The 15,914-nt window shown below is 40.8% G+C and overlaps 1 protein-coding gene across 4 annotated transcripts in view; it reads left to right on the top strand.

Annotated features, from left to right (window-relative positions):
• Positions 1-15,914, top strand: part of APBB1IP (amyloid beta precursor protein binding family B member 1 interacting protein) — a 126,776-nt gene that overhangs the window by 38,730 nt on the left and 72,132 nt on the right. For all 4 annotated transcript variants that reach the window (XM_507705.8, XM_063781515.1, XM_016962808.4 and 1 more), the window contains exon 3: positions 12,701-12,772. In XM_507705.8, the coding sequence (XP_507705.6) occupies positions 12,701-12,772 (72 nt within the window). The remainder of the gene's footprint in view (positions 1-12,700; positions 12,773-15,914) is intronic.

Consider the following 15,914-nt stretch of genomic DNA (forward strand, 5'->3'; position numbering starts at 1 on the left):
ATTGACACGTAAGTGTATATATCTAAAAAGCAACATTGTAATCTTTATGATGATTAAATAACTTGCTGATGTATTTTTCCTACACTTTCGGCTGCATATTCTTTTACCTTGTCTTCCTATAGGGAATAAATTTGAAATACAATTTTCTGTATAGATGATTTAGTGTCTCCTCCAGCATGGCTGATCAAAATTAATTTTTAGGATTGAGAGTTGAGAAGAAGTTGACTTTCGCTTGACAGCTCTAGATGGTAATGCCTCCTCTGTAACTTCCTCTGTGGTTTCTAGCTCTGGCGGTACTTCTTGCCAGTGAACAAGGCCTCAGAGAAGTGCAGCCTTTGTTCTTACTAACATGGCACCCTGTGGCATCCAAAGGCCCAGGCGACAGCTGGACTGTTTGGCCAGGACCACAGAACCATCAGTTCCCACCACCCTCCCAAATCCTGAGCTGGGGCTGGGGGTGACATAAGGTAGCCAGGAAGCTTGGATCAAGGTGACCCCGGGCAAGCAGAGCAGAGCGTTTCCTTCAGATCTTCTCCTTGGATTGGGACATGAGATCTAATGTCCACGAAATGCATCATGGGAGGGCTTTTGCTGGACTCCAAGTAAAGTGGAGATAGTGCTGGTAGTCGCCTGACCCCACTCCAAGACCTAGGAACCCTGACCCAGGTGACCTCCCAGCAACAGAACAGTGTTGTGTTGTGTGCTGCTGCTGGGGTGCCAGAGGAGACATGTGGCATCAGAAGGGTCCTGCAAGTGAGAAGCCCTGAAATGTAAGCTTCTTTGTTGGCTTCAAGGTACATTGGCCTCTGTGAGGAGGAAAACCAGGAAAGAAAACTGTCAGGAAAGCCAAGTGAAGAAAATATTTCCAGGAGGGAGTGATCAATAATATTAAAGGCTGTATAAGATGCTGACTGGGAACTAACCATTGGATTTCACAACAGAGAGATCATTGGTAATCTCTTCTTTCAAAATAACTTTAATATTGGAATGGTTGAGCTGCTTCTTTTTTTTTTTTTTTTTTTTTTTTTTGGTAAACATGGGATTTCCCCATGTTGCCCAGGCTGGTCTCTAACTCCTGGGCTCAAGTGATCTGCCTACCTCGACCTCCCGAAGTGCTGGGATTACAGGCATGAGCCACCATACACCACAGATTGTTGGTAATCTTGACACACAGTTTGGTGACATAGTGCAAACAAAAGTCCAGTTGAGGTAGATTCATGAGAAAATAAAGACAAGTAGGGGACAGTGAATAGACCTAAGTATTCATAGGACTTTTGTTTCTAAAAAGAAATGTTCATGATTTTTATTTATTAATACAACATGATAAACAGAGTATTTTCTATTTGTATCTCTTCAAAAAATTCTAAATTGCATTGTCCCTCTGGTTTTAGGTCACAGTAGGTCCTAAATACAAAAGCAGTTCCCCATTCCTTATATAGACACCCAAAGTAGAAAAAAAAAGGGAACTTAAAATAATCTAGAGACTTGGCACTCTCTTTCCAACCCGTGGGCATCCAAGTGAAACTAGTCTACAACTTGTCTCCCAGAGCTGGAGGCCAGACAGACAGATGGAAGTGGGGATGTTGGGTTCGTATGTGCTGACCTCTGTTGTCCTGTGTCAAGTGTTCTTGCACTTGAGTCCTGGGGAACATTTTTGGGTGTTATTCAGTTCTCTCACTTTTTTCTAACTGAAGCTTGACTTAGCAGAGTGTCCCCACCTTGTCCCACCCACTTATTTCCAAATTGCTTTGATTTTATGCAAAACATAAATTTTTCACTAACTTTATGGTTTGCATAAAATCACAGCAATTTGGAAATAAGCACATTTAAAAATTGTATCTTTTATTTTTTGTTTTGTTATTTTTGTTTTTATTTTTTAATTTTAGAGACAGGGTCACACTTTGTCACTCAGGCTAGAGGGCAGTAGTGCTGTCATAGCTCACTGTAGCCATGAGCTCTTGCGCTCAAGGGATTCTCCCACCTCAGCCTCCTGAGTAGCTGAGACCACAGGTGCGCACCACTATGCCCAGCTAATTTTTTTGGCAGAGGGGATAGAGATGGGGTCTTGCTATATTGCCCAGGCTGGTTTTGAACTCCTGGCCTCAAGTGATCCTCCCACCTCTGCCTCCCAAAGTGCTGGAATTTCAGGTGTAACCCACCGCACCTGGCCTAAATCATATTTTTTAAAATGTGGTAGCCCATCTCATTACGTGTGTGTGTGTGTGTGTCTTTACTGCAAAATTCTAAGACTTTTCAAAGCACTCTCTTAGTATTTTTTTAAATTACTGAAATAAATCATTTCATTTAATGATTAGTTTTTTATTTAAAATGTTATTTACAGGTAACTTTTGCCATGACAATATTGCTTACAAAAGGACCCTGTTGTCTTGGCTGTCCCTTCTGTGTGACCCTACCTATGTATATACACATGTCCATATGAATTTTGTTTGTGACTCACTGCATATTAGTCTGAATTGATCATATGACCACAGTCATTGTCCTTTTGATTCAGTAACTACTTGCTAGCCTATTAAGATTTTCACCAATCTCAGGGGTACAGTGCAAAGTTGGTTAAGTTGGCCCAAGAGGTTTCTTCACCTTAGTTCTCTGTTGAGTGAATTATCTGATATAATCCGTAACTTTAGAGATGCTTCTGTTTCCTGTTTTACGCTACACAGAAGCCTCGGCTTCCCCTTTCTCCTCCCCCAAACGTTGCAAGAACCTTTAACCATATGCTGTGTTATTCTGTGAACCACTTCCTCTTGATAAAACGCTTTCATTGCATTTTGAAAAAATACAACACTGAAGGAATCAGGTAAAATTCAATATTCTAAGTTATTTTCAATCACACTGTACACAGGTGACTTCACAGTTTCCACCAGCATTTGCGAGCATCCGAATTCTGTAGTGCGTATTTCATCCTAAGGGCAATCCCATTCATAAGCTTTTAAAAATTTTTTTCTCCTCTTTTGTATCTGTAGTTGTAATATGTCTACTGATTTATTTCCTAGAAAAAAATGTTGCCAGATGGTTTCTAATTAAAAAATAATAAAAATATCAAAGTAAATTGATACTTGGAGAGCCTCAGATTTTTGAAACTTATTTCTCATCAGTTCCAGTTCTATTTTAGTTTTGGCAATCTAGTAATAAACTCAAAACACTGTAGGGTAAAAAAACAACAGTCCCTGTAACTCCAGCACTTTGGGAGGCTGAGGCGGGCTGATCACCTGAGGTCAGGTGTTTGAGACCAGCCTGGCCAACATGGTGAAACTCTTTCTCAAGTGAAAAAAAAAAAAAAAAATTAGCTGGTCATGGTGGCCAGTGCCTGTAATCCCAGCTACTTGGGAGGCTGAGGCAGGAGAAACTCTTGAACTGGGAGGTGAAGGTTGCAGTGAGCCGAGATCACACCATTGCACTCCAGCCTGGGCAACAAGAGCAAAACTCCATCTCATAAAAAAAAAAAAAAAAAAAAAAAAAAAAGCAGTCAATACTAGGATACAAACATTTTTCTTTAACTGTCTTTAACATAGAAAGATGTACAGTATGCAGATAAATTCATTGAAGAGAAGAAATACAGCTGAGGAAAACCCACACAGAAAAATCTTCCAGAAATTTGTTTAAGCCGCCAATCATGTCTGGGATCAATAAATATTTGATGACTGATTTACTTTGTATAAACTCGATCGATTTACTTATCTCTGGATGCCTCAGTTTTCTCATCTAAGATGAATATAAAAGTGTTTTCATTTCACCTAGGGTGTGAGGATGGATTTAATCAGTCAATGCACGTAACGCACCAGGACAATCCCTGGCATGGAATGAGAACACCTAATAGTTATTCGCTATTATTTTTATTATTATCAGGCAGGTAGAGAGCAAGGGGAGATTTCTCTCTCTCTCAACCCCAGCCATGCACAGAAGCAATTGAGTGAGGAGTTTTCTTCTTGGTAGACAGACAGGTAGCAACTTCTCTGGTTAATACTGAAGGCTAATTCTAACCTTCCTGAACTTCATTGACTGTGACTCATTTTAATAATTGCAAAGTCATTTTTATACCTCCTCTGTTGTTTCATTTTTTTAATCATTATTTATTTTGAGTCAGGGTCTTGCTCTTTTGCTCAGGCTGGAGTGCAATAGTGCAATCATGAGTCATTTCAGCCTTGAACTCCTGGGCTCAAAGAATCTTCCTGCCTCGGCCTCCTGAATAGCAGGGACTACAGGCGCATGCCAATATGACTGGCTAATTTTTTTATTTTTTGTAGAGACAGGGTCTTGCTCACAAATATTCTGTTTTGTCTTTTCTTTTCATTCTCAGTGCTCTGAAATTTTCATTCTGTTATTGGTATTTGTATCTTAATCCAAGTAAAGACTAAGCATAACTAAAAGTACAGCTGAAACGGTGAAATTTGCAACCATTCAAATTAGCTTAGACAACCCGTGAGTTTGTAATATCTTAATACGGTGCTATAAGAAATATAAGAAAGCAGGATTTTGACAGATAAGCTCCTTATAAAAATGTAAATAATATGAGTTTCTTCATTGTATTGACACTTGCTGCCACCGAAAACATCAACTCTGTAAACCCAAAACTTGATAATCACAAGAAGAGAAAAATCTTAACAACTTTTTTATTTCATGCAGAAGTTGTTAGGACCACTTGTATGTTTTGTTTTGTTTTGTTTTGAGATGGAGTCTTGCTCTGTCGCCCAGGCTGGAGTGCAGCACGACCTCAGCTCACTGCAAGCTCCGCCTCCCGGGTTCAAGCAATTCTTGTGCCTCAGACTCCCAAGTAGCTGGGATTATAGGTGCGCACCACCACGCCCAGCTACTTTTTTGGTATTTTTAGTAGAGACAGGGTTTCACCATGCTGGCCAGGCTGGTCTCAAACTCCTGACCTCAGGTGATCCACCTGCCTCGGCCTCACAAAGTGCTGGTATTACAGGTGTGAGCCACTGCACCAGGCCTTTTTTGAACTTACATGAAAAATAGTGTATCCTTTTATTTGTTTTCTGTTTTATTAAAAAATTCCTATATAAACAATTGTATTATTACATATTTCACTTAATATATAAAATAGTACACTGTTATGACTAAATCTTTTAGTTTTAAGTGCATCAAATAATCCCTTAATTTAATACCATTCTGCTCAAAATTCAGTTTCTAGCATGAAATTGTAACACATTATTGTTATAACAAAGGGGTACACATGAAATTAGTTATATGATGTGAATTAAGAAATAATTAAGATAGAAAACATAAAGTGTTTTTATTTACTAAATGATGATTAACGTATTACTTGAAATGTTAACTGACTTTAGATTGAATTAGAAAAGAAGAAAAGTCATTGATACTGTCACTCAAGTTGCCTCAAGTTGCATGGTAGTTATCAGAATTTTTCTCAAGGCAACTAAAATTTTTGGTTTGAAAACTGATTCAGGCCTAAATAGATGTGAGCCCCAGTGAAAGTTTTGTTTACCAACAAAACACATCTGTGTGAGTATCAGTATTTACTCACCTGGAAATAGCATTGGAAAAATAAACAGTGTTACAGTGAATGAGGTTCCACAAACCTGTACCTATAGCAGCAGCTTAGAAACAGACTGTTTAACGGCTCTGATAGTTCTCGGAAGCATGTTATTTGGCAGTCTCTAAGGACTGCCCGGCCCTGGAATGTGACATTTCTGAGTGTGTCACACCAGGAGCCATGTAGAACATGTAGCCAGTCAAGTGAGAGAGAACTTTCTATGAGGCTTGAGATCTGGACTCTAGCCCAGTTCTTCTCATTAGTCTGGGAAGTTACTTAATCTCTCTGGGTTTCCAACGACGCATTTCTGAACACAAACATCAACAAGATCTGATTCTTACTTAATAACAACTCCCAGTTTTCTAAGAGATTCTATAACGATAACAAAAAGAGTGTGATTCAGTGTGGCAAATGCTGATTGCAAATTCATGCCAAGTATTTTTGGCTATTTTGTTTAGATGTCGCAACAAGCCTAAGAATTAGGCATTATTGTTTTCCTTATTTTATAGACAAGGAAACTGAAGTCCAGGGAGATTAAATACCATGTCAAGTTGGTTGTTAAGGCCAGGATTTACTGACATGTTTACCAAGTGCAGTAGACAGCAAATCTCTGCTGGGAATGAAGATACCATTGAAGTGGTAGCATGACAGCTGGATTTTGAATGATCAGTAGGATTTTATGAAGGAGATATGCACAGAGGAGGATATTATTTAAAGGGAATAGCATATACAAAGACAAAAAGAGTTCTAAAAAGCCTGTTCAGAAAACATCAAGGGTCCTGAGGCCAGGCCTGGTGGCTCAAGCCTATAATCCCAGCATTTTGGGAGGTGGAGGTGCAAGGATCACTTGAGCCCAGGAGTTTGAGACCTGCCTGGGCAACATAGCGAGACCCTGTCTCTGCTAAAAATAAAATAAAATAATGTAAAAAAATATAAATAAATTAAAAAATAAAAGGCCCCGAATGGGACAAATTAGGAAGGACTTTGAAAGACACGCTGAGTGCCTGAACGCTCTCCACTTCATCATAAGCAGCCAGGGAAGATTTTTAAACAGGAGAGTGACACATTCACATTTGTATTTGCAATTTGCAGCAGCGGTGGTGGTGAATATTGATGGGGAGTCTGGAAGGCCGGAGGCTGGGTGAGCTGGTGAGGTGTCAACTGTGGCTTGATAGAGAGAATGAAGGCAAGGAGAAGCCTTCTACAGGAAAAGCCAACAGATTCCTCAACCGACTAGATGGAAAAATGGGAGGAGTAAGGGACTATGCCAAGGGTTCTAAGTCAGACTGATATGTGACTAATGGCCTTTTACCAAGTTAAGGCGCATGGGAAGAGAATGCATGAAGGGGAGTAGTGAGTCGGAGCTACTTAGAGGGAAATGCCTGGGGGATGTTGAGCTGGCTGTGTTTAGGCAAGCTACTCTGACCGATGCAATAAAGGCCGCCCTCATCCAGGTCCAAAATTCCAGATTCCATGGCTGGAATTGCTGATCTTCACGGCATCCCAAACTGCATGCAAACTGAGTTAAATGTGTGAGATTAACTCTGCCGTCGATATAAACATATGTCCTGTAAACCATATGCATCACAGTACTTAGGATAAATGTTTAAAAGACATATTTTTGAAATGTATCCAGGTGGAAAAGAGAAACAATTTAAGGATTGAAAAACTGAAGCCTAGAAATATTAAGCATTAGGGAAAATTTCCTTGTCGTTCAAGGAATCTAAGGGAAAGTTTTAGCCTGGACAAGCGGCTTCAACCACCTCACCCCTCATCTATCCAATAATAACAATAATAATCACAAAATCTAGCTGATTTTGTAGTATTTCCATTTCTTTTTCATCAACAACTTGTGGTTCTTCCCAAGACATAAAATGAACTCAGAAGTGACATACTCACAAAAAGATTCTAACTCCACCCAGTCACGATGTGAGCATGGCTTGTTTGCAATGCATTGCTTCACTGTGATAACTCCACCCCAGCTCTTTCTGGCTGCTAACCCAAATAAGACTTTTAGCTGTCAGGGCTGGGTGTTGTTTTTTTTTTTTCTCTCTCTCTCTCTTTTTTAATCTTTATTTTGACCTTTGGAAAATACCACACGTACATATAGGCACAGCCCTATTTTCTTACGCTTGTGTGTGTATACACTGTATACATGTGTATAACTCTTGTCTGTCCATTTCAAAAATAAGGTTTTCTTGCAGGGAGGTCAATTATGTAATATGACTGAATTTACAGATTAATAAGTTTTGTTAACAAACTGCCCTGAAGTCAAATGTCTTTTTATTTTCACCGTGGGTGCAACTGTGATCCATTCACAAGCAAGTTTACTTATGACTGTACGTTTCAGCACAATTTTGATGTTGGCTCCACTTAATAACTCAGTAACAGACTCTGGGGGAAAGGAATGAAAGGGCAGGGGAAAGGGCAGGGGGAAAGATTTTCACCAGATGAATGCAGGGAGAGGTCGCGAGAACGCGCTGTTGTTTTGAGTTATTTCCATCTTAGGTGGATGATTCACTGTGGCACGTCATTAACCTGTTATATAGCAGTGGTGTGCACAGCCTGAGAAACGAAGGCCTTTGGGTTCAGTGGGTTTTTTTGACTCATCGATGTCACATTTCCAGACTTTATTTTAGTGCTTTTCCAAATTTAAGGGTTCAGGAGAATGAATCAATGGCAAGATTCTTGTTACTTAAATTATATTTGATTCCTATAAGCTTATTGTAATGCTAGTTGGCAGTTTTGAGGTCAGCAAACAAATCTATATTTATTCTTATAAAATGGATTATCTCATAAAAAAATCTGAAATGTGTTAACACCAATAATTACTCTTAATAATAATTCATCTGAAGGATTCCTTTATTTTCTCACACTATTGTACTCAGATAGAAATAAATTCACATGAGCAGTTCTGGAATTTTATTGTTTTTTCCATTAATTTCCCCTTATTAAAATAATAACTTAAAAACCCATGACAAGATTTTTAATACCATATTAGTTGTTTTGGGAGACAATTTGTGAAACCATGGGGATAATATCTACTTAAATACTTTCTGCCATTTTGTAGGAATTTTTTTTTTTTTTGAGAGAGTCTCGCTGTGTCACCCAGGCTGGACTTTGGTGGCACCATCATAGTTCACTGCAGCCTCGACCTCCTGGGCTCAAGCCATCATCCCGTCTCAGCCTCCCAAGTATGTGGGACTACATGCACGTGCCCCCACACCTGGATAATTTTTTAATTTTTTGTACAGAAGTTTCTCTATGTTGCCCAGGCTGGTTTCAAACTCCTGGCCTCAAGCAATCCTCTCCCCTCGGCCTCCCAAAGTGCTGGGATAACAGGCGTGAGTCACCATGCCCAGCCTTGTAGGAAATTTAAAGAAAGGAGGATATGATTCAGATACTTTGTAAGCAACTGTGTGGGGATAAAACCCCATGGAAATGACTCCTCATGCTGACTTCCCTCATGAACCAGGGGCGGGGCCCACCTGCAGCCATCTTCCTCTCTTCTAGCTGCCATAAACACTTTTTTAATCCCAACAATACACACAAAATAGGACAAGGATCTTCCATCATCCGTCACTGATGCTGTGTTTGATTCCTCTCTGACTTTCCCTGCACACATAGACTTAGACCTTCGGTGTTTTTCTCACCTGTTGCTTTTCTATACCTGGGTGCTCACCTGCCTGCTTTGTGTGGTCTGACCCTCAGCATTCACTGAGTGGCTTCCTTGGATCCAAACACACACCTCCTTGTCCCATGTGTATGTACACCTGATTCTTTGGGATGCGTCTGCCACTAAGAAATGTGCTAGTTCAATGGAATCTAGACCTCTCTTAACTAAAGACCCCTTCTTGTACCCTCTCAACGCCTCCTGGCCAACACAGTTTTACAACTTCCCATGCTCCTGCAAGACACCTCCTACACTGGACGCCAGATAGGGCACTAGAGAAAATTAATACATCACATAGCAATTCAAGCATCTGTCCTCCAAAATAAAACATGCAAAACTTAAACCTTGAAATGATGGTGGAATATGCTCAGTGAACTCTAGCTCAGGGTAGTTTTTGTGTTTCTCAAGAGGGAGTGACTAGAAGGACGGCAAAAGAAAAGTCACTGCAGGGAGCAGAACATTCAGATGGAAAATGTTCTCAGTCCTGTTTGGCGAGGGTGATAAGGTTATGTAGGAGAAGAAAATAATTTTTTTCTTCTTAAAATAGGGAGAAGGGGAAATATACGATGGAAAAATTAAGCAAGAAGATTTTATTATGTCAGATTTCCTAAATGATAAACGCAAGATAATTGTTGAAGATAATTTGGGAAGATTAAGTGCTAGCTTTGCAGGGTGGATATTTGGAGGATATGCACTGATTCACGCAAAATGATTTTACAGCCTCATCTGTTCTGATTGCTCAGCGTCAATGCTATCCTGGGTGCTAAATGTTGCTAATATCAACTCTGGCTTATAGAACAGCTCTTGCAAAAGAGTTAGTGCCAGATAAGTATTATTGTTATCACCATCATCATCATTTACATCACTTCACTTTTAAGAATTGTGATATTTTAAAAATCATTTGGCTGGGTGTGATGGCTCACGCCTGTAATCCCAACACTTTGGGAGGCCCGGGTGGGTGGATCACTTGAGGTCAGGAGTTCAAGAACAGCCTGGCCAACATCATGAAACCCCATCTCTACTAAAAATACGAAAATTAGCCAGGCACAGTGGTGGGCGCCCATAATACCAGCTACTCAGGAAGCTGAGGCAGGAGAATTGCTTGAACCCAGGAGGCAGAGTTTGCAGTGAGCTGAGATCAGGCCATTGCACTCCAGCCTGGGAGACAGAGTGAGACTCCATCTCAAAAGAAGAAGAAGAGGAAGAAGAATATCAATGGAGTCATTTTTAAGAAAGCAAAGTTAGTGTGACAAAGCTTATTTCATAGACATATTTAATAAAGAGACTAAGATACCCTGATTAGCTATAGCTATTAAAAATAAAAATATGTGACTGCTAAAATATTAAAGTCACTTAAAGGGTGAACTATAAGTTTTCAAGATAATTTATTCAAGGAAAGATAGATTTGCCTCCACTTGGCCTATTTCAGCCCAGTAATTTATTTTAAATACACACATGAAGAGATAATAGTATTATGTTTATGATTTACAAAGTATCTTTATGGGCCAGGCGTGGTGGCTCACACCTGTAATCCCAGCATTTTGGGAAGCAGAGGTGGGCGGATCACCTGAGGTCAGGAGTTTCAGACCACCCTGGCCAACATGGCGAAACCCCGTCTCTACTAAAAATACAAAAATTAGCCAGGTGTGGTGGGGCATGCCTGTAATTCCAGCTACTCAGGAGGCTGAGGCACGAGAGTTGCTTTAGCCCAGCAGGTGGAAGTTGCAGTGATGTGAGATTGCACCACTGCACTCCAGCCTGGGCGACAAGAGCAAAACTCCATCTCAAAAAAAAAAAAAAAGAAAAGAAAAAAAGAAATGGAGTATCTTTATCTTTTAGCACTGCATTCTGAAATATTTATGGAAAAATAATATTTGCTTTAAAATATCTATTGTAGGAAGATATAAATGGAAAAAGATCAGTCCAGTTGAAAATTATTAAAGCTGGACAATGTGTACATGAAAATCATTATTCTCTCTGCTTTTTTATATATTTTTAATTTCCATATAAAAAGAATGAGATACAAATGCATGCATGTACAAATTCAAGTAAATATTGTGATTTGGCTTAAATAATACATACTGATTCCCTACACCCACCAGACTTCTCAGTATGAGCTATAATTGGCATTAATATTACAGTGTTTTAGAGCATTTTGAAATGTCCTTAGAGGCTGAGCAAGATGGCTCAATCTTGTAATCCCAGCACTTTGGGAAGTCGAGGCGAGTGGATCACCTGAGGTCAGGAGTTTGAGACCAGCCTGGCCAACATGATGAAACCTTGTCTCTACTAAAAATACAAAAATTAGCCGGGCATGGTGGCGGGTGCCTGTCATCCCAGCTACTCTGGAGGCTGAGGAAGGAGAATTGCTTTAACCTGAGAGACGGAGGCTGCAGTGAGCTGAGATTGCACCACTGCACTCCAGCCTGGGGGACAGAGCAAGACTCCATCTAAAAAAAGAAAAAAAAAAGAAAGAAAAGAAAAGAAAGAGAGAAATGCCCTTAGAAATGGTCTGCAGCAAATTCCTCATGTTACAGATGAAACAATTGATTACCTTTGCCAAACTACATAATGCTAGTTAAGTGGCCAAAGGACTAGTAATGTCTCCTAACTTCCCAACTTAGCCTTGCCAAAAATGTCAGGAAACAGAGCAGCCAGTTGCAACTCACAGTGCGTCCCACCCTATTTTGTCGCAAACTTTTCCTCTTCTTGGGCAATTGCTTCATTTGGTTTAGGCAAAGAAAGGTTAAAGTGTAAAAAAAGTTTTCTTTCTATCTCTTTTCACTTGGCAGGGCTGCCATTTAAGTTCTAAGGGTTTGTCCACCAGTACTTCTAAATAAATGTACTAAAAACGATTATTTCAGAAATATCTTTTGAAAGCAGGGAATTATTGGGTAAATATGCTTAATCACTCCTCACATCATTTTTGTGTAAGGTTTTTTTTTTTTTTTTTTTGGAGACGGAGTCTCACTCTGTCACCCAGGCTGGAGTGCAGTGGCGCAATCTCGGCTCACTGCAACCTTCACCTCCTGGGTTCAAGCGATTTTCCTGCCTCAGCCGCCTGAGTAGCTGGGACTACAGGCACGTGCCACCACACCCAGGTAATTTTTGTATTTTTAGTAGAGATGGGGTTTCACCATATTGTCCAGGCTGGTCTCAAACTCCTGACCTCAGGTGATCTGCCTGTCTCGGCTTCCCCTAGTGCTGGGATTACAGGCGTGATCCAGCCTGTTTCTTTGGCGCCAAGAAGACTAGTTTAGCCTGGAAAAATTCAACTGTGGCTCTGAGGCATTTCCCAACGTTTGGCACAATCTTGGATCAAGCAGATTGGATAGAAGCCAGGCATGAAATTTCAGGCTAACATGAGCCTTCCTCTCAATATAGTCCTCTCCCAACTTAGCTGCCCATGGATGGGGCTCTTGGGGGAAAGAGAGGGATGCAAAGAGTATCCTAGGATCAGGCTTTTATGAGACTGCTAATATCTCAGTTTCTTCCTTTTTCAGATGGGTGAGTCAAGTGAAGACATAGACCAAATGTTCAGCACTTTGCTGGGAGAGATGGATCTTCTGACTCAGGTAAACTTCCCTTTTTAACTGGCAAATTGGAAAACAAAAATAGAGTTGCAGAATTTCATTATAATATGACAAGGGAGCTGTCTTTTTTAAAACCCTGATATCGGGGGAACCAGCCCCCGATATTTCAATGTAGGTTCTTTTCTATTTTCCCTAAGTGACGGCGGGTCTGAGAAATAAAGGGAAGAGTACAAAAGAGAGAAATTTTAAAGCTGGGTGTCCAGGGGAGGCATCACATGTCAGCAGGTTCCATGATACCCCCGAGCCATAAAACCAGCAAGTTTTTATTAGCAATTTTCAAAGATGAGGGAGTGTATGAATAGGGTGTGGGTCACAGAGATCACATGCTTCAAGGGCAACAAAATATCACAAGGCAAATGGGCAGGACAAGGTCACAAGGTCAGGGAGAAACTAGAATTATTAATGAAGTTCCATGCCCTGCTGTGCATGCATTGTCATTGGTAAACATCTTAACAGGGTTCAAGAGCAGAGAACCAGTCTGACTAGAATTCGCCAGGCTGGAATTTCCTAATCCTAGCAAGCCTGGGGGCGCTGCAGGAGGCCAGGGCATGTTTCATCCCTTATCTTCAACTGCATAAGGCAGACACCCCCAGAGCGGCCATTTTAGAGGCCCCCCTGGGAATGCATTCTTTTCCCAGGGCTATTAATTATTAATATTCCTTACTGGGGAAAGAATTCAGTGATATTTCTCTTACCCATTTTCGGTAATAAGAGAAATATGGCTCTGTCCTGCCCGGCTCCCAGGCAGTCAGACCTAATGGTTATCTCCCTTGTTCCCTGAACATCACTGTAATCCTGTTCTTTTTTCAAGGTGCCCAGATTTCATATTGTTTAAACACACATGATTTACGAACAATTTGTGCAGTTAATGCAATCATCACAGGGTCCTAAGGTGACATACATCTTTAGCTTATGAAGATGACAGGATTAAAAGATTAAAGACAGGCAGGGAAATCACAAGAGTATTGATTGGGGAAATGATAAATATCCATGAAATCTTCACAATTTATGTTCAGAGATTGCAGTAAAGACAGGCGTAAGAAATTATAAAAGTATTAATTTGGGGAACTAACAAACGTCCATGAAATCTTCGCAATTTATGTTCTTCTGCCATGGCTTCAGCTGGTCCCTCCATTCGGGGTCCCTGACTTCCCGCAACGCCCTGAAGATTGGCAACATTATATAGTTCTGATGTAATTGTGACAATGATGGGTTAAAGAAAAAGCTTGTTCCTGACTATATTCTTTTGAGTTCAGTTAATTTAATACATTGATTAGACATACATCAAGCTCATACTATCCAAATATTTACCAATAAATAGAGAAATTTACCCCCAAGTTTACTATCCTACAACCACCAGCGCTGAGCCATTTCCCTGTGGTTACTTCTATAAAGACTCACTAAGAAAATATTATCTTTGTTTGATTTTGGGATTTTCTTGAGAGACAGAGTCTCACTGTGTTGCTTAGGCTGGAGTGCAGTGGCGCAATCACGGTTCATTGCAGCCTCAACCTCTTGGGCTCAAGTGATCCTCTGGCCTCAGCCTCCCAAGTAGCAGGGACTACAGGTGCACGCCACCACACCCAGCTAATTTTTTTTTTCTTTTATAGAGACGAGATCTCACTATGTTGCCCAGGCTGGATATCATCTTTAGTAAAGACTTTTTACCAACCCTTGAGGAAATGCTACATTTTAAAGAACTAAGTGGGAGTTATGGTGATCTCGTGATTAAACTGTAAGAACTCAGTACCCTCAAAGGAATGTGAAAACCACTCAACCATAGACTGAGAAAAAGCCCCTGGCATCAAGATCAGATTGACTCAGAGGTCACTGAGCCCCACTGTCAGCGCCACTACAGCCTGGCAGCTGTAGGGCCAGGGGCCCTAAGTGGCAGGGGCCACTAAGCCAGGTTACAGTCAGGTGGGCTTTAGAATGTCTTAGAGTGTGCTCATAAATGAGCCTTTGACTAATAAGTTAATCAGCTCATCACTTTTCTGCATAAAATATCAAAAGAAGAATAAGCCAATATTCCTAAATAAGATAAGGATCTTCAAAAGCTTTCTAAAAAATAAATGAATAGTCTGTGTTTTGAAAGACTTATTTATTTTAGGAAAAAAAAACCAATTCTAGACCGGGCACAGTGGCTCACACCTGTAATGCCAGCACTTTGGGAGGCCGAGGTGGGTGGATCACAGGTCAGGAGTTCGAGACCATGCTGGCCAATATGGTGAAACCCCATCTTTACTAAAAATACAAAAATTAGCCGAGCGTGGTGGTGGGTGCTTGTAATCCCAGCTACTCAGGATGCTGAGGCAGGAGAATCATTTGAACCCAGGAGGCAGAGATTACGGTGAGCTGAGATTGTGCCATTGCACTCCAGCCTGGGCAACAGAGTGAGACTCCATCTCAATAAAAACAAAAATAAAAAATTAACCAATTCTAGTTAGCATCTACTTTATATTCCCAATAAGAGTCAGAAAAGTTTAGATTCTATGAAAGAAGGGATAAGATACAAGACAGTTGGCTTAGAGGAAGGGGTGCTGGTTAAAAGGTGTTAGGATGGCAACCATATTTCTTTCTTTCTTTCTTTCTTTCTTTCTTTTTCTTTTTTTTTTTTTTTGAGATAGAGTCTCACTCTGTCACCAGGCTGGAGTGCAGTGGCAAGATCTTGGCTCACTGCAAGCTCCGCCTCCCAGGTTCAAGCGATTCTCCTGCCTCAGCCTCCCGAGTAGCTGGGATTACAGGTGTGCACCACCACACCCAGCTAATTTTTGTATTTTTAATAGAGACGGGGTTTCACCATGTTGGCCCACATGGTCTCTATCTCCTGATGTTGTGATCTGCCTGCCTCAGCCTCCCAAAGTGCTGGGATTACAGGTGTGAGCCAATGGCAACCACATTTCTTAAGATGAGGACTGTGTTTTCTCCTCCTATGGTGGAGGAGAGTTTAAGTGAACGTGTGTGGTCTCTCTGTACCCGTTCCCTCATTCCTGCAGCCAGTGGGGGAAGTGTTCTGATGGGTCAGAGTCTGGGATTTTTGCAGGACCACATTTAAGTATTGTTACTGTAAGGCAAGAACAGGAAAGAGGCTGGGCATGATGGCTCACACCTGTAATCCCAGCAC

Source organism: Pan troglodytes, chromosome 8 (assembly GCF_028858775.2).
Source record: "Pan troglodytes isolate AG18354 chromosome 8, NHGRI_mPanTro3-v2.0_pri, whole genome shotgun sequence".
NCBI lineage: Eukaryota > Metazoa > Chordata > Mammalia > Primates > Hominidae > Pan > Pan troglodytes.